This window comes from Canis lupus, chromosome 1, assembly GCF_003254725.2.
Source record: "Canis lupus dingo isolate Sandy chromosome 1, ASM325472v2, whole genome shotgun sequence".
Classification (NCBI taxonomy): Eukaryota; Metazoa; Chordata; class Mammalia; order Carnivora; family Canidae; genus Canis; species Canis lupus.
Window position 1 is genome coordinate 107,078,254 of NC_064243.1, and position 21,615 is coordinate 107,099,868.

General features: G+C 52.5%; 2 protein-coding genes across 7 annotated transcripts; one reads left to right on the forward strand and one right to left on the reverse strand.

Annotated features, from left to right (window-relative positions):
- Positions 1-1,908: 1,908 nt before the first annotated feature.
- On the reverse strand, positions 1,909-15,985 carry ALDH16A1 (aldehyde dehydrogenase 16 family member A1). Its single transcript, XM_025424263.3, has 17 exons — positions 15,852-15,985; positions 10,681-10,783; positions 10,228-10,354; positions 9,503-9,681; positions 9,339-9,416; positions 9,001-9,182; positions 8,762-8,914; positions 8,101-8,286; positions 7,785-7,880; positions 7,448-7,584; positions 7,156-7,261; positions 6,937-7,067; positions 6,474-6,641; positions 5,994-6,195; positions 3,197-3,382; positions 2,760-2,882; positions 1,909-2,191 (listed from the first exon to the last, which is right to left on the reverse strand). The coding sequence occupies exons 1-17, from the start codon at positions 15,939-15,941 to the stop codon at positions 2,030-2,032; spliced, it is 2,409 nt and encodes an 802-aa protein (XP_025280048.3). The 5' UTR covers positions 15,942-15,985; the 3' UTR covers positions 1,909-2,029.
- PIH1D1 (PIH1 domain containing 1) lies at positions 15,281-21,292 on the forward strand. Of its 6 annotated transcripts, none has more exons than XM_049093604.1 (10): positions 15,281-15,335; positions 16,886-16,979; positions 17,361-17,427; positions 17,793-17,972; positions 19,267-19,328; positions 19,416-19,497; positions 19,928-20,057; positions 20,266-20,341; positions 20,927-21,070; positions 21,170-21,292. In XM_049093604.1, the coding sequence occupies exons 2-10, from the start codon at positions 16,890-16,892 to the stop codon at positions 21,209-21,211; spliced, it is 873 nt and encodes a 290-aa protein (XP_048949561.1). In that variant the 5' UTR covers positions 15,281-15,335; positions 16,886-16,889; the 3' UTR covers positions 21,212-21,292. The 6 variants fall into 6 exon arrangements, with proteins under 6 accessions (XP_048949561.1, XP_048949558.1, XP_048949550.1 ...); XM_049093601.1 differs by lacking the exon at positions 15,281-15,335 and adding an exon at positions 15,479-15,706; XM_049093593.1 differs by lacking the exon at positions 15,281-15,335 and adding an exon at positions 15,484-15,621.
- The last annotated feature ends 323 nt before the right edge of the window (positions 21,293-21,615 follow it).

A 21,615-nucleotide genomic window follows, 5' to 3' on the forward strand; every position in this document is an offset into this window, starting at 1 on the left:
GCAAGGTCACAGGTCAGCGAAAGCAGGTGCCTCTCCAAGTTGGAAAAGGTAGGGAAATATATTTTCCCCTTGTGCTCCAGATAGGAACGCAGCCCTGCTGACACCTTGATTTTAGCTCACTGAGCCGCATTTCAGATGGCTGATGTCCAGGACTGCAAGATAAACATTTGTATTGTTTCACTTAAGTCATTTTGTTATAGCAGCGACAGGAGCCTGATACACCTCTGGCCCACTGGGCCATCACCAGCTCCTGAGGCCAGGTGGTCTTGCTCCTGGGGGTCCCCTCAGCACCTAGAACAGCGCCTCGCTCATAGTGGACGCTCAGTGGGTATTTGCTGTCCAATTGGAGGGCTGCACAGACTAGGAGCTCCTGCCCTGGCCAGAGATGATTGGCTCAGAGGTGGACGCCTGACTCACGCTGCCCAATCAGATTCCCCGTGCTACTTCCACAGATACCTGTCAGTAGTGGTGGAGGAGGAGGAGGATGGAGAAGGGTGTTGTGTGTGGCCCCTGGTGGTTGCCTTGTTAAAGCAATGGGATTCCTAGGAAGGACACCGAGACAGCCCATTGGATCCTAACGGGAACTGTCAAACTATAGGAACTAGAACCTTCCAGGGATTTTCCTCCAGCGTTGCCATCCCGGTGTCTTTTCTTTCCAAACAAATGTCCAGATCCTGGGAAGGGTAATTATTCAGTCCAGCCTCAGATGCTGACAGGAGGCTGCCTATTCTCACTAGCTTCGTGACCGAATCAACCTCTAGTTAACAGCAACACTACGCAGGTCAAGTCCCGTGTACCCGTGGAGTCAACCAGTCCAGTTGGAGCTATTAGCTCCATTTTACAGATGAGGAAACAGGCTCAGAGCAGTGAAGCAGTTTTCCTATAAAGTCACATCGCTGAAAGGAGTGACTGAGGCAGATAGGTAGGGCTTGGAAACACCAGAGGTGGGCACCCAGCTGGCTCGGTCCATGAAGCATCCTACTCTCCTGACCTCGGGGTCAGGAGTTCAAGCTTCAGGTTGGGTATAAAGATTACTTAAGAAAGTAAAAAAGACAGGAGCGCCTGGGTGGCTCAGTGGTTGAGAGTCTGCCTTTGGCTCAGGTCATGATCCTGGGGTCCTAGGATCGAGTCTCGCATCAGGCTCCCCACACCTGCTCCCTGCTTCTCCCTCTGCCTATGTCTGTGCCTCTCTCTGGGTCTCTCATGAATAAATAAAATCTTAAAAAAAAAAAAAAAAAGAAAGAAAGAAAGGAGAGGAAAAAGAAAGAAAAAAGACCCCAAAGATCATGTGCCCACAAAAGACTGGTTCTGGTTCCTGCCTACATTTGGGTTCTCAGGAACCTGGGGCACCTCAGATGTGCGTCTTGCTCTATTTTCTGTAAGATGTCTCTTACAGAAAATTCCCTCTTATCCTAAGCTAGCAGGAGTGGGTGCCTTGCATCCAAAAGAATTCTATGACTGATGTGCCAGAGCCACTCAGATTGGCTCATGGAGTGACTGCTAAAAATTCAGGAATTCCGTCAGCTTGTTTGTTGTTGAATCATCTAGAGCTTGCAATCGGACATGATGGGAGCATTTACACTGCAGGAATTGGCAGATGTTACTTACCAGGGCTTTTATTTTATCCCAGAGAGCCACTGTGTTTTATTTTATACCAGCACACCATGGGTCCTGAAATAACGCGTAGGCAGAGAAAGTCAAAGAGCAAGAGTGGCAGGATGGAGAGGACCAGGGGAAACAAGAGGCCCTGGGGCCCTGCCCGGGGCTTCTCAGAGTTCCCTTTATCTGTTGCACAAACACTGTGTTGTACTGGAGCCAGCCCACCCGGCTGCCGAGATTCAGAACTCAAATGGCCTCAAACAGACCAGAAGTTGCTACTCCCCCACTTCCTCCCCTCAGAAGCACAGCCAAGGTTGGTCAGAGTTTATTGGAGGGCATGAGAGTCATAAAAAAAGAAAGTTCCAGGCTTCTGGTGTCTGTCAGGGTCCATCTCTCCCGTGTCCAAGATGGAGCAGGTGGCACTCGGGCATCAGTCCCCCATGGGCAGCCACAGGGCCTTGGTCCGTGCTGCCCGCAGCCCCAACTCTGGGCCTGCCCCCTTGGCCTCCTGATCCCAGGCCCGAGGGCAGCCTCTGTTCACCCACACCGGCTTCAGGTTTCCTGCTGAGGCCCACTCCACAAACTGGGAGCCCTGGTATGAGAAGGGGTGGGGGATTGGCACTTCCATAAGCTTCTTGCCAAGCAACTGTTTCTTTGACAATAAGGACTATCACTGAGGGCCTGACCCCTTGACCTAGGTTCTGTTGCTTACAATGCTCAACTGTCACCGGCAGACCTTCCAGATGCTGAGGGAAACAAGGCTGACCTTTGTGGTTAGGGGATTTCCTCCCCATTAACAGCCCACATTCAAAGGAATGGGGCCTGCCTGATGTTCTTGGTGACAAGGAGTTCCCCTGTTATCATCAGAGGGTGGACTGTGGGCCTCTGGTTCTGCTATTGGGGTGTGGTCCTCAGCAATGGGTTGTCCAATGAGATGAGGTCTTTAGGCTGCACAGGATCCCAGGCCCTTGTTGCTATGCTAAGGAGATCCCCTTCCTTAGCAATGGGGCTCTAAAGGGGCGGGATCTCAGAACCTGGTTGCCAAGGAGTCTCTCCTCCTTAGCAATGGGAGCTTGGAGGGGGCATTGCTCTGCTTCCAGAAAAGGAAGAGGCTGTAGGTGAGGTTTAAGATGCTGAAGAGACAGCACAACAAAGCGTACCTGTGCAGATCCGAAGTACCACAGGGCCTGGATGTCCTGGTGCAAGGCCAGGCAGCGGGTCAGGTGGTCCCGGTCTCCGGTCACCACGTTTACCAGGCCTGCTGGCAATAAGGTGGCCATATCCTAGGGGATGGGAGAGAGAGTTGTGGGGGGATGGGTGTCAGAGACCCTGGAGGCAACAGTCTGGGTGAGGAATGAGCATCCAGGGAGGGCCCTTGAGGCTCCTGGAAGGAATGAGATCAGGATCATGACTGGCGAACGCTTGAGGCCTGGACAGAACAGTCACGGGGTCCATGAACAATGCGGGCTTGGACCACGGGGGTTGGGGTTACCACGGTTACCAAGGGGGTGGGGCGAGTGCAGGCCTTAGGGCACCTTCCACCCATCTGCTGCCCCAGGGACTGCTGGGAGCAGCACCAGGAAGGCAGCAATTGTACCTGGCAGACCTCCAGGGCGGGGATGGGACAGGCCCCGCTGGGTACCAAGACTACAGAGTTGCCGTGGGCCAGGGCGGCGGCCAGGAGAGACACGAAGGCAAGCAGGGGCCACTCGTCAGGGCACACGATGGCCAGCACGCCCAGTGGCTCCCGCAGCCGGAGCACGGGGCCCTTCAGCTCTGCCACCTGCAGGGACAAGCAGACGAGGTCATGGGCTGGGCACATGAGCCTCATCATCTGCCCCTTTCTTCCTCTCCCCATCTTTGCTTCTCTGTAACAACTCTAATGATGATTCACCAGATAACAAGACAGAGCGGACTGGAGACAGATGGTTGGCTCTGCCACTCACCAGCTGTGTGACCTTGGGTGAGTTACTTAACCTCTCTGGGCCTCAGTTTTCCATCTTTCAAATGAGGCTAATGGTGTTTAACTCAGAGATTTATTGTTAAAATGAAATAAGTTGGGATCCCTGAGTGGCGCAGCTGTTTAGCGCCTGCCTTTGGCTCAGGGCACGATCCTGGAGACCCGGGTTCGAATCCCACATCGGGCTCCCGGTGCATGGAGCCTGCTTCTCCCTCTGCCTATGTCTCTGCCTCTCTCTCTCTCTCTCTGTGTGTGACTATCATAAATAAATAAAAATTTAAAAAAAAAAGAAATAAGTTAATGTGTGTAGAGGGCTCAGAACATGACCCGGGTTGGTTTCTGTGTGTGTGTGTGTGATTTTTTTTCTTTAAACTTTATTGAGGGGCATCTGGGTGGCTCAGTGGTTGAGCACCTGCCTTTGGCTCAGGGCGTGATCCCAGAGTCCCCGGATCGAGTCCGACATCAGTCTCCTTGCATAGAACCTACTCCTCCCTTAGCCTATGTCTCTGCCTCTCTCTCTCTATGCTTCTCATCAATAAATAAAATCTTTATTAAAAAAAACTTTATTGAATATAATTTTTAATTTATTTTTTATTTTTTATTTATTTTTGAATATAATTTTTTAAAAGATTTTTATTTATTTATTCATGAGAAGCACACACACACAGAGGTAGAGACACAGGCAGAGGGAGAAGCAGGCTCCCCGCAGGGAGCCTGAAGTGGGGATGGATCCCCAGACTGAGGATCATGCCCTAGGCCAAAGGCAGAAAGACACTCAACTGCTGAGCCACCCACGCACCCCCTTTATTGAATATAATTGACATTCACTAAACCACACACATTTTAAAGAGTACAATTTGATAGTTTTTTTAAAGCAACTCTACACCTTGACCTCACGACCCTGAGATCAAGAATTGTATGCTCTACCGACTAAGCCAGTCAGATGCCCTCAATTTAATAAGTTTGGACATCTATCTGTATCTGTGAAATCATCACCACAATCAAGGTAATGAACTTTACCCCCCAAAATCTTCATCTGCACCTTTGTGATGCTTCCCTCCTGACTATTTGAACCCTCTCAGTCCTCAACCACTGATCTGCTTCCACTCACTATAGGTTAATTTCTATTTTCTAGAATTTTTTAGATACAAAATCATATATTCTGCACTATTTTTTTAAAATTTGGCTTCTTCTTTTTTTTTTAAGTTTTTATTTATTCATTCATGAGAGACACAGAAAGAGAGAGAGAGACAGAGACAGAGGCAGAGGGAGAAGCAGGCTCCATGCAGGGAGCCCGATGTGGGACTCGATCCTGGGTCCCCAGGATCAGGCCCTGGGCTAAACGCGGTGCTAAACCGCTGAGCCACCCAGGCTGCCCATTATTTGGCTTCTTTCACTCAGCACAGTGAGTTGGAGATTCATCCACAGTGTAGGACTGCTGAGTAGGAGGCTACTGTTATAGATGTAGCACACTCTACTTATTTAATTTTTTTTAAGATTTATTTATTTACTCATGAGAGTCAGAGAGAGACAGAGAGGCAGAGACACAGGCAGAGGGAGAAGCAGACTCCCTGCAGGAAGCCCAGTGCAGGACTCGATCCCAGGAGCTTGGGATCATGACCTGACCCAAAGGCAGACACTCAACCACTGAGCCACTCAGGCGCCCCACACTGTTTATCTATTAATCTATCAAAGGACATTTGGATTACTTCAGCTTTTTATTTTACTTATTGTATTTATTTGTTTTAAAAATAAACTCTATGTCCAGCATGGGCTTCAGACTCACTACCCCCAAGATCAAGTCACATGGTCTACTGACTCAGCCAGCCAGAAGCTGCTAGATTGCTTCCAGATTTTAGCTACTGTGAATAATGCTGCTATAAAATTTGAGTGTAAATCCTTATATGGATTATATGCTTTCATTGTTCTTGGATTAAAACCTAGGAATTAGGGTGGCTAAGAGGTTAAGCACCTGCCTTCAGCTCAGGGCGTGACACTGGTGTCTTGGGATCAAGTCCCACATCGGGCTCCCTAAATGAAGCCTGCTTCTCCCTCTGCCTGTGTCTCTGCCTCTCTCTCTCTCACTGTCTCTCATGAATAAATAATTAAATCTTAAAAAAAAAATCCTTGTATGGATTATATGCTTTCATTGTTCTTGAATTAAAACCTAGGAATAAGGGGTGCCTGGGTGGCTGAGTTGGTTGAGCATCCAACTCTCGGTTTCAGCTCAGGTCATGATCTCAGGGTTGTGAGATTGAGCCCCATGTCAGGCTCTGCACTCAGTACAGACTCTGCTTGAGATTCTCTCTCCCTCTGCCCTCCCGCTCGTATTCTCTCTCATTCTCTCCACCTAAGTCAGCCTCACTCCAAAGTCCTTGCTCTAACCCCTACCCTAGACTGCCACCCTGTCTGCCCATTCACAGAACCCTCTCACCTGCAACACATGGCCTTGGGCCTGGGCGCGGGCCCCCCAGGCCCGAAGCTGCCTCACACTCAGCTCCACCTCCACCTTGGCGGCCTTGAACTCCACTCCATGCCTCTCCAGCCTCGAGGCTAGGGCAGACTCCCGGCGCTCCAGTGCAGATGCCAAGGCCCACAACAGGGACGCCCGGGCCCCTGGGGACTGACTCACCCAGCTCGGGGTGGAGGGGAGACAGTGCAAGTTAGGGGTTAGCTTATTGGTCCTGGCTCTTTCCAGTTATCCCTCCTCTGTCTGCTACCTCTGCCATGGGGCTCTGGCCCCATGGCCCAACTGCCTGGGGAAGGGAGCAAGGGAGTCAGCCTTGGGAGCTTGTATCTCATAGCCCACCAGTCCTCAGGACCCAGACCCCATATACCATCAGCCCTTGGGGGTCTCAGACCACCCTCTCTAATGCCCCATGACCTCTGGGTTTTCCCATGTGATTCCTCTTACCCAGGGGTAGCCTGGTGAGCAGCCTCCACAGCTCCTCGGATATCCTTGGCTCCACCCTCAGCCACATAGCTGTGGAGTTTGCCTTGTGAATCCTGGATGGGTCTGGAGCTCCGGGCCCCAGGAGCTTGGAATCGGCCCCCGATGAAGAGCCCATAGGGGGCTGTTGGGCTGGAGTGGGGTGAGGTGTGGAGGTGGGTCCTGGGGCCTGGTCCACTCATACCCCATGCTCTACCCCAGTGAGCCTCTGGGAGAGCACGGTCCATCATTTAGCAGAACTGAGGCTCTCATAGGCACAGGTGGTGAAGCCAAGAGATCCAGAATGCAATTCTGGGCAGCAGCCAGGGAGCCCTCAAGACAGTGTTACCAAACCCCCCTCCAGGCCCCAGGGAGCCTGCCATAACTTCCCTTCTCCCCTTCCACATCTCCAGGGATTCTGGGAGTTGCAGCCCCTGAAACAGCTCACCTGGGTCCTATTTCAGGCCCAGCTGGCAGGGTTGAGGGGACAGCGAGACCAAAGGTGTCATAGTTCATACTCTCGGAAAAGTAAGCCAGCCGGCCAGGGGTTCCTGAGGGCCGCAGATACTCATACAGACCCTGTGAGAGGGGTAGTGTCAAAAGCACACAAGGTGGGCACAAGGTGGATAAAGGGGATGATGATGGGGCGGAGGAGGGGTTCACTCACGTCGAGGCCCCCGTGCCAGGAAGACCCGCTCTCCTTGCAGCCACCTGTGGGCACTTCAGAGTTTCTAAGGCCATGGGCGTTGATCCAGACTGTGCCCACCTGGAGCCTGGGCAGGGGGGAGGGGGTATGGATACCACATGAGCAGGAACAAAGGTATAGGGGCCTGGGAGTCAGAGCTGGGGTGGGCAGAGACTCGGAGAGAATGTGATGGAGACCTCAAGGCTGAGAGAAGGAGCAGAAGCTTGGGCCCCCCCACAGGCTGCCTCTCATGCCCCAGTGGGTGCTGACTGACCCGTAGCCCAGCTCCAGGGCCTGCCCCAGTCTCTCACTCCACACACTGGCACTGCCTCCTCGGGGCGTCCTGTTGGCCATGGCCAGGGCCTCCTTCGCTGTGCGGAATCGGGAGGCTGCCACCACAGGCCAGGGCACCTGGAAGAGGTGATTATGGAGCTCAGGTGGCCTGGCCAGCTCCTCCTTCCAACACCCTACCCATTAGGGAACCGGCTAACAATCGTCAGCAGCCCCCAGACCCAGTCCCCACTGGGGCCTCTGCAGGTATGGTGTTGCTGCCCAGGTCTGGCTGCACATGGGTGGATGGAACAGGATCTCTAGGGCCCTAGAGGGCTTACCTCTGCCTGGCTACATGGGGAAGCCGGGAGCAGGTCAGAGACCAAAGTTGGGGGGAAGAATGGGCTGTCTGAAGGCACGTCACCAGCCTGAAACACCTAAAGAGAAAGAAACAGATCTACAACTTCACTTCCAATCTCTCCTCCCTCAGACCCAGGAATCAAGATCCCTAGCTTCTCCTCCCTCAAACCCAGAAGTCCAGGCCCCCAGCCTCCTCCATCAGACCCAGGAGTCCAGGTCACCAATCTTTTTACCCTCAGACCCAGGAGTCAGATTTCCCCCTTCCCTGGCACCTTGGAGTCTGTGACCTTTGCCCACCTGTGCGCCCTCACTCCGGGCCTCACGCACATAGCGCTGGGCCAGGTCATGTGCAGCAGCCCCTCGAGCCCCCATGTCCACAGCCCCATCCAGTCCTCGACCGGCCCGAAGCCGTGCCATCCGCTCCTGGAGCCGCCTCATTGTCTCGTCCCACACAGACTCCTGGATCAGGAGCCTGAGGCCCCCCTGTCAGGAGAAGGGATGTCAAAGCAGGTAAGGTCAGGGCCAGCACTGAGGGAACGTGCCCCCACAGAGGGTTGAGACTTGGGGATGTCCACTGATCAGAGGAGGGTCAAGGAGGGATGGCTGGGGACCCTAGAGACTCACCAAGGCCCCACATCCAGGCAGGAGGCAGAGTTAGAGAAGTTGGTGATTCAGAATGCAGACAGGTTGGAAAATTAGGGACATGCACACTCAGAAAAATGGAGGGAATCTTTAAGAACAAGAGACATGGGCCTCCTGCAGAAACAGGAGAGCCAGGACATGGAGATTCAGAAACCCAAAGTGATAAGGAGTTCCACACACGTATTGGTGCAGAGAGAGAATATGAGACACAAAGAACCAAAAACTACAATCAATGGAGAGACATGATGCTTTGAGGTCTGGAGATGGACACACATGGGTCCCAGGACTTGGGGGCCCACAGGTGCACGGGCCTCACCGCGCTGCGGTCGGACCAGGCTGCATCCACAACACCCTCCACCGCGGAGTCCACATCCGCTGCCTCTGTCAGCACCAGCAGTGACTCGGTCCCCAGGGCCAGGCCCAGCTCGGCACCCCTACCTGCCAGGGTCCGCCGGAGGGCACGTCCTTCCTGTAGGACCCCCACCAGATTCAGTAGAAGGAGGGGCCTCCGGGCCTCCCAGCCACATTCTGTACCCCTCCTAACCCCGAAAATACCTCGACAGCTCCACAGAAGGCCACTTTCTGGACTCTAGGCTGGGAGGCTAGGACAGGGCCCAGGGATGCAGGGCCACTGATCACATTGAGGATTCCTGGGAACGAACCTAGCTCCCCTGCCAGCTGGGCCAGCAGAAGGGGTGTCGGGGAGGCTGGGGGCACGAGGACCACCACAGTACAGCCTGGAAAAAGTGGGCAGCTCAAAGACCCTGGAGTTTGGGCCCCCAGGCCCCTCCTCCCTCAGACACGGAAGTCCTCACCCCGAGCCCCCTCATCCCTCAGACCCAGGAGTCCAGTCCCCCAGCTCTCTCCTCCCTCAGACCCAGCCCATCAATTACCCACAGCCAGGGCAGGGCAAATCCTCCACATCATCTCAAGAAAGGAGAATGTGGGTGACAAGATGAGACCGACCACTCCTGTAAGAATAAATAAGAGGACTGGGACAGGTACTGCTAGGTCGTGAGGGAGGAAGGCGCTGGGAGCCAGGACTCCTGCTTCTCACCCATGGGCTCCCAGCCTGCCAGCACCTCCTCCTGGGTGCATGCCTGGACTGCATGGTACTGGAGCAGCTGCTGGGCCAGTGGGACATCCTTGTCTCGAATCTCTCGAACGGCTCGCCCAGTAACCAGGGATTCCAGGGTCCAGAGCAGCCGCTGGTGCTTCTGGATCATCTTGGCCAGCCTGCAGAGAAAGCCAGGGGGATAGTCATTTCCCACTGCCCTTCCATCACACAGTCCCAGAACACCTCCTCTGTACTTGGACTACAATCCTTATGATCTCCCGGGGGCATCCCTGTCATTTACCGGGGGGGAGAGCAACAAAGATTCATGGGAAACGTAGTCCAAAAAACACAAAGCCTGAGGGTGCCCTGTGATGATATGGGCCACCCGCAACCCCCAATGGTGCATGGAAATTGAAGTTTAACCTCTAATCTCAGTCGTATTCTAGAAAATGGAATGTTTGTCTCTAGGTGGCTCAAGAGTGTGCTGGAAGATGGAGCCTCGATAAACCCCAGGGATATTCTGGGAACTAGAACTTCTTCATTACTAGTCCTGGTGTATGGATGTTTTCACTGCTAAAGGCACCAAGGCATGCTGGGCATAGGAGCCTGAGCTACCCAGTAACTCAGTGAGATATCGGGAAATAGAGGGTCCTCACAGTTTCAAGTGGGTGATGGAGGATGAAGTCCTTTCCCACCTCCCATGGTCCAAACCTCAATTCCATCACCTGATCAGATGCTGGGCCCGGGAAGCTCCAGGGAGTCCGCTCCAGTTCTCGAAAGCCTTCCCTGCCACTTCGACTGCAGCCACCACATCCTCAGCCTGTGCCTGGAGGCAACTGGCCAAGCTCTCTCCTGGGGGGATGAATGGAGGCACCCCAGATGAGACGAGTGGGGGGATCCCATGTCAGAACTGGAGGGGGCTCAGATTTCCAGAGCCCAGGTGCGCCCCAAGGCAGAAAAGCTTGTCCCCCATAATCAAGGAAAGGATCTTAGTAGAGAGTGATCTCAAAAAGCATTGACAGGCACGTAGAACGTAATTAGGATGACTGCTAATAGGAAGAGCGTTTTTTTCCCACTGGCTCCACCCTGCCTTCAGAGCAAAGGGAATGGGGGGTTGCTGGGAGGTAAGGCTGGCCAGGGATACAGATGCCTCTCTCCCCCTGGGGGTCACCTCATACCTGTGATGGGATCCTGGCAAGGCACTGAATTCCTGTGTTCTGGCTTTAACCACTTTCCACTCACATAGTGACCCAAGCGTCGGTCCTGGGTGTCCAGCCAGGCCTGGGGGAGGTGAAGACAGTTTGGAAAGGGCTCTAGGAGGCATATGGGGGAGCTCAATTCCCACCTAGAATCCTCTGGGAGGGGGATACCTGCACCCCTTTGCCCCCCTAATTCTTTTCCTGTGTAGAAGAAAAAGTGTAAAATATATTATAATCTAAAATTCATCACATTAATCATTTTAAGTTTTTAAAAAGTTTTGAAAAATGTTTTAAAAAGGTTTTATTTATTTGAGACAGAGAGAGAGAGAGAGCGAGAGAGCATGCAAGCATGAGTAGGTGGAAGGGGCAGAGAGGAAGAAGCAGATTCTCCACTGTGTGGGGAGTCAGAAGTGAGGCTTGATCCCAGGACCCCAAGATCATGACCAAAGCCAAAGGCAGATGCTCAATCGACTGAGCCATCCAGGCACCCCTCATTTTAAAGCATATAATTTATTAGCATTTAGTATGTTAACAACATTGTGCCACCATCACCATGATCTAGTTCCAGAACATTTTATCCCCTCCAAAGGAAACTCAGTCTCCCTTCCGCCTGACACTAGTCCCTGGCAACCACTAATCTGCTTCCTGTTTCTCCAGATTTGCCTACTCTGGATTATTTCTCAGAAATGAAACCTTACAATCTGTGACTTTTTGACTGGTTTCTTTCATCCAACACAGTGTTTCTGAGGTTCATCCATGATTTGCTTGTATCAAAACTCCATTCCTGGGGTGCCTGCCTAAGTGGCTTAGTCAACTAAGCACCTGACTCTCAATTTCAGGTCAGATCATGATCTCAGAGTCTGAGATCAAGCTCGGCTGGAAGCCTGCTTGATTCTCTCTCCCTCTGCCCCTCCCGGCTCTCTCTCTTTAAAAAAGGCTTCATTCCTTTTTTATGACTATATGATATTCCATTGTCTAGACAGGTCACATTTTGTTTATCCATTTATCACCAGTTAATGCATATTCAGTTTGTTTCTGCCTTCTGGTTACTGTGAATAGTACTGCTTGGAACACGCATGTACAGGTTTTTGTTTGAACACCTGTCTTCACTTTTCTTTTAAAGATTTATTTATTTATTTATTCATGTGAGACAGACACAGAAAGAGAGAGTCAGAGACACAGGCAGAGGGAGAAGCAGGTTCCCTGCAGAAAGTCGGATGCAGGACTCAATCCAGGGATCTGGAATCACGCCCTGAGCCCAAGGCAGACACTCAACACTAAGCCACCCAAGCGTCCCAATTTCTTTTGGGCTTATGTACCCAGGAAGGGAATTGCTGGGTCATGTATAACTTACGGAGGGACCACCAAACTGGGTTCCATGGTGGCTGCACAGTTTTACCCTCTCACCAGCAACATGTAATGGCTGTCCTACTGACTTTGAAATGTGGCTTAATAAAACCCTTTCTCAAAAAAATAAATAAATAAATAAAATAAAATAAAATAAAACCCTTTCTCCTCCATGGAGAAATGACCTCAGGTCAGGTTTCTATTTCTCAGGAAACCTGAGACAATTCAGCTGCATTACCAGTCATCAGTGACCCCTGAATGGTCCACCACACCTGAGTAGGACAATTGAGAACACGCCATAGATATCAGTGGGAAGCCAAGGCATTGGGGCCTTCTGGAGTGCTCTGCATTCCTGGGATTGGGCACATACCTTGTCACAACCCTGGAAGCATTGCCCGTAACACTGTATCAGGCAGTGATCAGGTCCTTTTTTTGGGAGGTGGGGTTTTTAAGCCAGGTGGCTTATGCATCCAATGGTGTGATGCCATTCTCTCCCCCCTTAGCAGTCATCACTTTGAGGAGAGATATGGACAGAAGACACAGGCCTGCCAGGCACAGCTTATTTGGCTGTTATGTGTCTACCTGAGCCCAAGGCACAGCACACAGGCATGGTAAGCCTGCTATGAAGTCCCTAGAGCTACAAATTTGAATCCTGGCTCTGGTACTATTGTGCAACCCTAGCCAGGGTGTTATAATACCCTGGCCTTGGCTAAGCCATCTGGAAGATGGGGATAATCACAGCCCCTCCCTACTTCACAGGGCTCTGGCGAGGATTAAGTGCATCAGTGCACATAATAAACTCAGAGCAGCACCATGTAGGATTTCCTCTTAATCTTACTGCACCTAGCCTTCCATGTCTGCTCCATGTTTCTCCCCTTGATCCTGTCTTCCCTAAATCCTGGAAAAATCCAAGACACACTTTCCACTTTTTCCTTCTACAATTGCTCTCTTCTTAGCATCCCAAAGCCACATTCTCCCAATTTTCCTCTTACCCTGCCAATTGGTTCTCTCATTTTTCTTTGAAGGAAAATGGTGAGTCAGAAGTTTCAAATCCAAATACCCCCAGAGAGGGTGCCTGGGTGGCTCAGTCAGTTAAGCGTCTGCCTTCAGCTCAGGTCATGATCTCAGGGTTCTGGGATGGAGCCTGGAGTCAGGCTCCCCGCTCAGCAGGCAGGGGGTCTGCTTCTGCCTCTTCCACTGCCCCTCCCTGTGGCTTGTGTTCTCTCACTCTCTCAAATAAATAAAATCTAAAAAAAAAAAAAAAAAATCCCCAGAGAAAGACACATTTTTGAAACCGTTGGGGATGTATGAATCTGAGTTAGCCGTTGGAGGATATTAAAGAATGACCACTAATGTGAACAGTAAGAAATAGCTAGGAAGGGGTGCCCTGGGTGGCTTAGTCAGTTAAGCATCCAAATCTTGATTTCAGGATAAAGTTGCGAGATTGAGCCCCTCATTAGGCTCTGTGCTGGGTGTGGAGCCTGCTTAAGACTCTGTTACTACCCCTGCTTGCATGCTTGCTCTCTGGTGCGTGTTCTCTCTCTCTCAAAAGAAAAAAAAAAGGCTAGATAGTTATGTCATGAGATGAGTCCTCATGTGTTACAAATGGGGATTCAAATATTTCTGGGAAACTAACATGACATCTGGGATTTAAATCATTCCAGAAAAAAACAAAAGACAACACTGGACCAAATGTTGGTGATTCCTGAAGCTGAGTGACAGGTAAGAAGTAGTTTATAGTATTAAGTACCCTGTGGAAGTTTGTAAACTTTACCTGCCCCTGCCAAAGAAAAACAAAACCCTAAAACAATGTCCACAGTCCTGGCACATCATGTTAGTGTGAGAAGAGGGGCTGGTGGAAACTGGGAACACACGGTTTGTCTAAAAAGATAGTCACTATTGAATCCAGATGATTTTTGTCAGGGAATGTGAGCCAAACATTGCCAAATTTTGGGATTTTATTTTCAAAAGAAGCTGGAATCTGGATGTTTGCAGGGGCTTGACCACTAATTCACATTTAAAAAAATAAAGTGCAGGCCAAAGAAAACAGTTTGTTGGTTGGCTCTGGCCCACACACTCTAAGTCTGAGACCTTTTCTTGGGAGGTGGTGTGGGAACTGTGGGCTGTGGAATCCCAGGGCTCAGGTTCCAATCTCAGCTTTATCCCTTTTAAACTGTGTTGAGTGTGAGCACATTACTTATCCTTCTAGGCCTCTGTGTGCTATCACTAAAATAATAACAATAATCCCCTCTCACAGCTGTTCTGGGTATTAAATGAGATCACACTGTGCACAGAAGCTGGCACAGAGAGGGCATCCAGGAAATATAAGCTACGATCACATTATCCCTATTTCAGTATATTCCATCTCTAGCCAACCTCCAAGTGTGAGAATTGTCTGTTCTCTATCCCAGATCCTCACTCTCACTGTTCAGCTATCTTTCTACACTGGGGACTCCCAGGTCCCTGTCTCCAGAGGTGAAGACACAAGCCCAAGTAGCATGTGACTCCTGCCTGAGGCTGTCCCCGGGTCCCTCACACTCTCACCTTGCGCTAATAAAGCTCAAGGCCCTTCTTTGGAACCGTTGCCCTCCTGGGTTCACTACTGGTGGTAATGGCGGTGGGGAAGGGGGGACAGAGACAGCCAGACCCCAAACATTGCTTTGCCCTCTCCACCCCCCACACGGCTTCTCCTCTATCTCTGCCTGAGGTGCTCCTATCCATCACAGTCCGCTCCAGGCTCTGGCCTCATCTTCCACTTGGACCCTTGTTCCAGCCTCCTCTTCTCTCCTTGAAGAAAATCCTAAGGGGGGCACCTAGGTTGCTCCGTGGTTGAGCGTCTGCCTTCGGCTCAGATCGTGATCCCAAAGTGCTGGAATCAAGTCCAGGCTCCTGATGGGTGGGTGGGGGCCCTGTTTCTCCCTCTGCCTGTGTCTCTCATAAATAAATAAATAATAAATAAATAAATAAATAAATAAATAAATAAATAAATAAATATCTTAAAAAAAAGAGAGAGAGAGAGAAGCCTAAGCTGCTCATTCCGGAGTGCTAGGAGACCCCGGGGGAGGGGGGGAGGAGGGAGTTCAGGAGAGCCCTTGGGGGTTGGGGTGGATTCTGAAGGGCCTCGGTAATTACAGAATGCGAAGCACCCTACTCATCCACAGGAACTACAGAGGTTCTGGGGGACCCCAGGCATCACAGGAGCCTCACGAGGACTTGAAGAGGTCCTGGAGGATCATGGGAGCCCCAGAGCCCCACGGGGATATTCGGAGGGGCTGCGGGTGATGACGGTAAGTTGTGAGGTACCCTGGGGCTCCTAAGATCCTAAGAGCCCCGCAAGTATTGATGAATCACGGGGGCCCCCACGGGAGTTCGGCGGGGTGGGGCGCAGGAGCCACAGGAAGTTCCGAGGGATCACAGGAAGTCTATGGCGATTCCCAAGGTCCCTGGAAAGAGCGGGGGTGCCCCACAGGAATTCCGAGTCCTGGAGGATCACGGGAGGTTCTTGCGGGGGCCCGGAAGAATCACAGGAGCCCCTCCCGGGGCTCTGAGGAATGGGGGAAACACCACCCCGAGGTCGGCGCAGGGGGTTCGAGGGTTACCCCGAAACAAGGGTGAAGAGGGGGGCAGCCGCAAAGGATCAAGGGAACGCCCTTCAAGGGTGGGTCCTAAGCGGCGGCCGGAGTCACAGGAGCCGAGGGGCGGAGCTGCTGGGCTGCCGCGGTGGATCACGGGAGTCCGCGCGCAAAACAAGACCCAGAGGCCTGCGGAGGGGGGATGGGCAGCGCCGAACGGCAGGCCCTCACCAGTGCGCATGCGTGGCTCTCAGGCACGGGTCCGTACTCCAGCGTGGCGAAGATCTCTCGGGCGCTGGGCCTTGCACGCGTCGCAGCCATCACCCGGGCGGGCCGCTTTCCACCAAGGAGTGCGGGGCGCTCTGCCCAGAGGAACTTTGAGGTCGAAGGGCGGCACCGCCCCCTCCAGCCCGGGGGCGGGGCTACAGGAGATAGAGTGTAATCCCGCCTTGGGTCCGGTGACCCCGCCCATGCGCCCGAGCTGGGAAATGTGGTTTGGAGCATGCGCAGTCCTCAAACCGAGGCGGGGCGGGGAGCTGGGACGGGACGGAAATGTGGGTCCCTTGCAAATAGGAAGGCGCCAGATTTAGGAGGGCGGCCGTACTGGGGTGTCTTCTCTCCACTCTGTTCATATGGAGGGCAGGAATTTAAGCTTTTCGTCCGAAGTACCTTTGCTAGAGAACCTAGTCGAGCTCTGGGACGAAGCGATAGTTCAGAAATCAGAAGGGAGTCTTTAGGATGGACACTGATATTAAGGTTTTAAAAGTGTGCCAACCTGAACTGCTCAGTAGCTTGGCAAGATGTGTGGAAAAGAGAAGTATGGCTTTAATCGACACAGGAAGTGTGGCATTCAGATTTAGGTTCAGAATTTCGTTTTGATTGGTTGAAGTGAGGGGCGTGCCTTCAGCCTTAGACTATGATTGGTCGGGACGTAATGAAGTTGTGGGATTGATGTCTGAGCCTTCGCCGTAGACGGAAGCGTGGTTTGCCCAAGTCCTTGGTTACAGACTGGAAGTTTGGCTGTCACTTACAAGTTTAGCACATAGGACTTAGAGAGCATCTGAAACTATTGACTCCCAACAGATTGACAACCGTATCTGGGCTGAGTGGAATCATAGTCTCAGGACGGATTCTTAGATTTTCATACAGAATAGTGGGTGTCACGGGAGTCGGTTGTGGGTCTGGCCGCAGGCCACAGCTTGATCCCGGCGAGGCTTTCCGCGCCACGTCGGGGTTGCTGAGGACGCCTAGGTCTCTTCCTGTAGGGCCATGGCGGACTCGAAGCTGCTGGTGCCGGAGCTGAGCGAGGCAGAGAAGATGGGTGCTGACACCGCGCGTTTCGAGGAGCTGCTCCTGCAGGTGCGGAGTGATGGGCTCCTGGGTCTTTGAGTGTTCAGGGGATGTGTGTGTGTGTGTGTGTGTGTGCACGCACATGCATGCCCGCGGGTGCTCAGAGATGGAACTTCATGCCCAGAACGCACTTACTTGGGATTGTGGGTTTGCTCAACTTGGGATTGTGGATGCTCAACTTACTGGGGATTGTGGGTTTGCTAGGCTCTGGAAGAAATGCAAGTGGGCCTAGGGTTGTTCTCAGGGGTCCCCAAAGGAGGAGAGGGACATGGTATGTTTTATTTTTCACACATCTTATATGCATAAAATTTTCTGTTAAAACTTTGAAGAACAAATGAGGGTCTGATAGCACAGACGCCATGCCTGAAGGTGGTTGTTTCCTTTACACAGGCCTCCAAGGAGCTCCAACAAGCCCAGACAAGCAGACCAGAATCTACACAGATCCAACCTCAACCTGGTGAGAAAGGCAGAAACCCAGAGAGAGAGAGAGGGATGGAATCTCAGAGAGAGGTGGACAAAGACTGGGGGCAGGGGACACAGGAGGCAAGAGAGAGGCACAGTAATGGGGTACAGCCTTGGAAAGGGCTTGGGACAGAAATCCAGAGAGAGCAGGGAAGGAACCAAGATCTGAAAGAGAGGAAGAGGAGCAGGACAGGCATGACTAGGAGGACAGAAACACAAAGAGAGAAAGAGATCCCAGGGGTGGGGTAGGGAGCCGACCCAGAAAGCAGAGAACAGATCAAGAGAAGAATGGAGACTGAGGAGGGAAAGGCTGGAAATCGAGATTCATGTAGACACTCAGGACAAACCCATTTCTACCAGGTTTCTGCATAAAGACCAACTCTTCCGAAGGGAAGGTTTTCATCAACATCTGTCACTCTCCTTCCATCCCTCCTCCGGCTGACATGACTGAGGATGAGCTGCTTCAAATGCTGGAAGAAGACCAAGCTGGGTTTCGCATCCCCATGAGCCTGGGAGAGCCTCATGCTGAACTGGATGCAAGTCAGTGCCCTTGGAGGACCTAGGGATCTAGTTCCCTAGATCCTTTCTTCCCGAGGATCCAAGATCCAGGACACTCCTTCCTCAGGACTCAGAAATCTGGCCCTCCTGTCCTTATCCTTTTCCCTTGACATATACTTAGCCTCCTGGGCTTCCAGTACCTTTTGTGTGGGGCAGTCCTGGGTTCTGCCCACCTGCCCAAGCTGGCACTTCTCCCCTGCCCTACCCCATGGTAAGGGAGAGCTGGGCAGGTGTCAGACCAGCTCTCAATCTTGCTCCTTCACCTTTCTTCCCATCTCTATTTCTATGCCTTTTTTTTTTTTTTAAACTTTTTTTTTTTTTTTTTTTTTTTTTTTTATGATAGTCACAGAGAGAGAGAGAGAGGCAGAGACACAGGCAGAGGGAGAAGCAGGCTCCACGCACCAGGAGCCCGACGTGGGATTCGATCCTGGGTCTCCAGGATCGCGCCCTGGGCCAAAGGCAGGCGCCAAACCGCTGCGCCACCCAGGGATCCCATCTATTTCTATGCCTTGACTCACCTGTCTCGCTTGAGTTTGTCTCAATATGCTCGTTTTTTCAACTCACATATGTCCTCCATATGCCCTCACATATTCCCTCCGAAGCCTCATGGGACCAAGCTTTGGGTAGTGCCATTGAGACACTCCTAGTCTTAGTTGAGGGTGGAGGAAACAGATGCGATTGCAAGATGGTGTGATTTGTGCTGGTCTGGAGGGGGCGCTTCACCCCATACCGTGGGGGGTCAGAGAAGGCTTCCTGGAGGAGGAGGCATCAGATTTGAAGGCACAGGAGGAGTTCATCAGGCCAAGACAAGAGGTTTCTAGGCAGAGGGGATAGGGAAGTCTAGAGGTTGGAGAGTGATTGAATTAGGTTGGTCAGTAATGGAGAGATAGTAGAAGAAATTTAAAGGGACCAGGTATCTAACAGAGGAGTGAGCATCTCTCCAGGTGGGGAGAGCAGACCACATGGGCCCTCCAACACTGCACCACGCAGAAGGACACTGACCTTTATCTGTAGCACTGGAGAGCCATGGGAGGGCTGTGAGCAGGGAAGGGGCGAGGTCAGCGCTGGGACGTGGTGGGAAAGGACCCGAGAGGAAGAGACAAGAGTGATATGAGTCAGACTTGACAAGTGCGAGTCTTGAGGCCTTACTTTGTAATTGTCTCCGGGTCTCCCTGGTTCTTGCGGCTGCTGGCCTTTACTGGTTTAGCCTTGTCTGTATCCGGCGGTGGGGTTCCCTCGGAGGGCTGGGGGTCTCACCCCCTTTCTCTCCCTACAGAAGGCCAGGGTTGTACCGCCTACGACGTAGCCGTCAACAGCGACTTCTACCGGAGGATGCAGGTTGGGGGCGGGGCTGCGGGTGAGGCCTGGGCCGGGGCCTCTGCCTCCACCCGGAGCCCTCCCGCAGCCTCCCTCTCTCACTCCTAGAACAGCGATTTCTTGCGCGAGCTCGTGGTCACCATCGCCAGGGAGGGCCTTGAGGACAAATACAGTCTGCAGCTGAAACCAGGTGAGGGGCGGGGCCTGGCCGGCGGGAGCTAGGGGGCGGGGCTTGGGAAAGGTGGGGCTAGGGTAGGCGGGGATTTTCTTGGTCCCTAGGCTCTGGACGACTGGGAGAAGGGGAAACTTTCCAAGGTTGGGGACGGGGCCGAGGGTTGGGGCTGGCCCAAGAACCAGAAAAGGGGCGGGGTCTGGGTAGCCAGGGGGCGGAACCAGGAGCATCTCCAGGGGACAGATTTTTTTTTTTTGAGAATACTCTGGGGGGGAAAAAAAAAAAAAAAAGAATACCCTGTGAAGGCCGGGGTGTGGCCAGGTCCCTGGCTGCCTCGGAGGGGCGGAGCCTTTCCCTGGAAGCTCTTGCTATGCCAGACCCCCTATGGAAGCGAAAGAAGGGAACCCTTAACCAGTGCCACCTTTGACTTTGAACTTCCTACCCGCAGAGTGGCGCATGTTGAAGAACCGGCCTTTCTTGGGCTCCATCTCCCAGCAAAATATCCGCTCCCAGCAGCGTCCTCGGATCCAGGAGCTGGGAAACCTGTATACTCCTGACTCCCTGAGATCTGAGGAAGGGTGGGCCTTCCGTGGGTTCTCTCTCTCCTGTCTCTCTCTCCCCGTAGGAAGCAGTATCCTGGGGCTCTGGGGACCGGGAGAAGCAGGACTCCCACTGAGAAAGTCCAGCAAGGCAGCGGGGCTCATAGGAGGGAGAAATTTCGGGAAGGATTAGCCCCGGCAAGGACCTGGTGGGCTCTCCTCAACTTTGGGTCTTGTTCCTCCTCAGCCCCGAAAAGCCTCACCTGAACCTTTGGCTGGAAGCCCCTGACCTCCTCTTGGCTGAAATTGACCTCCCCAAACTGGTGAGTGCGTGCTTGGCCAGTGCTGGAGAATGAGATCTAGAAGGGTCTGGTGGTCTCTGAGGGGGAATGAGCAGGGGGCCCCGTCACACCTGTGCGAGACTGGTTAGCCCTGCCCCCTTAGCACAGCTGTCTGCCCCATGAGTCTTTCAGGCTGACATCTGGAGCTGCCCTGAGGGTGCCTGGGACACTCTAAGTCCTCAGTCATGGGGACTTGTAATTCCTATCTCTCACCACCCTTCTCCTGGGAGATTGGATCCTTTATTTTTATTTTTTTATTTTTTAAAGATTTTTAAAATTTATTTATTCATGAGAGACAGAGAGAGAGAGAGAGAGAGAGAGAGAGAGAGAGAGAGGCAGAGGGAGAAACAGGCTCCATGAAGGGAGCCTGATGTGGGACTCGATCCCAGGTCTCCAGGATCATGCCTTGGGCCCAAGGCAGGCGCTAAACCGTTGAGCCACCCAGGGATCCCAGATTGGATCCTTTAAATATGGCATCCCAACACAGGAGTCTTTGGTCCCTGGTCTGTATTATTTTTGTCCTGTTGCTGGGCAGGGAAGAGTGGGCTTATTTCACTATATTCCCAGGATGGAGCTCTGGGGCTGTCGCTGGAGATTGGGGAGAACCGCCTGGTGATGGGGGGCCCCCAGCAGCTTTACCATCTCGATGCCTATATTCCCCTGCGGATCAACTCTGAGGAGAGCAAGGCAGCCTTCCATAGGAAGAGGAAGGTACCTGGGGAGATAGGAGGAGGTGTGCAGGGAAGTGGGGGCACTGGGGAGGCCCAGACTCCTGAATCCTCGTTCTCTGTTTCTCCTGCCTCTCCTCAGCAATTGATGGTGGCCATGCCTCTTCTGTCGGTGCCTTCTTGACTGTGTTTCTTTCCGTGCTTCCACGTGGAGAAGAGGCTGGCAGTGGCTTCTCTAAAGTTGAAATAAAAGATTTTGCCTTTGTTCTGTGTCTGGCTAGGAATATGTGGGGAGTGGGAGGGAAGAGGGACATGGGACTGTGTCCTGGAGTCATAGAGAAATCACTGCCCCGGCTATGGCCTCAGCCTCTCCCCTCTAGATCCTCTCTCTGGCCTCCTGGCCTCCAGTCTCTCCCCTCATGTCCCACACAGTCCCAGAGCTAACATCCCCTCTCCTCTTCAGGTCACCTCAGCCTAGCACCCAGGGCATGTTTGGTGTGGCCCTCTTTATACCCTTTTTTTTTTTTTTTAAGATTTTTTTTTTTTTTAATTTGAGAAGCAGAGCACAAGCAAGAGGAGGGGCAGAGG

What these genes read in the sequence shown, in the direction of transcription:
- PIH1D1 (XM_049093601.1), top strand. Translation starts at nt 15,600, where the DNA reads ATGGGGGAAACACCACCCCGAGGTCGGCGCAGGGGGTTCGAGGGTTAC. An exon ending in TCCCTGAGATCTGAGGAAGG is followed by an intron (nt 20,058 to 20,265) that starts GTGGGCCTTCCG and finishes GTTCCTCCTCAG; the next exon opens with CCCCGAAAAGCCTCACCTGA. An exon ending in AAATTGACCTCCCCAAACTG is followed by an intron (nt 20,342 to 20,926) that starts GTGAGTGCGTGC and finishes CTATATTCCCAG; the next exon opens with GATGGAGCTCTGGGGCTGTC.
- ALDH16A1 (XM_025424263.3), bottom strand. Translation starts at nt 15,941, where the DNA reads ATGGCTGCGACGCGTGCAAGGCCCAGCGCCCGAGAGATCTTCGCCACG. An exon ending in TTGCCAGGATCCCATCACAG is followed by an intron (nt 10,355 to 10,680) that starts GTATGAGGTGAC and finishes TCATCCCCCCAG; the next exon opens with GAGAGAGCTTGGCCAGTTGC. An exon ending in GGCAGGCTGGGAGCCCATGG is followed by an intron (nt 9,417 to 9,502) that starts GTGAGAAGCAGG and finishes TTATTCTTACAG; the next exon opens with GAGTGGTCGGTCTCATCTTG.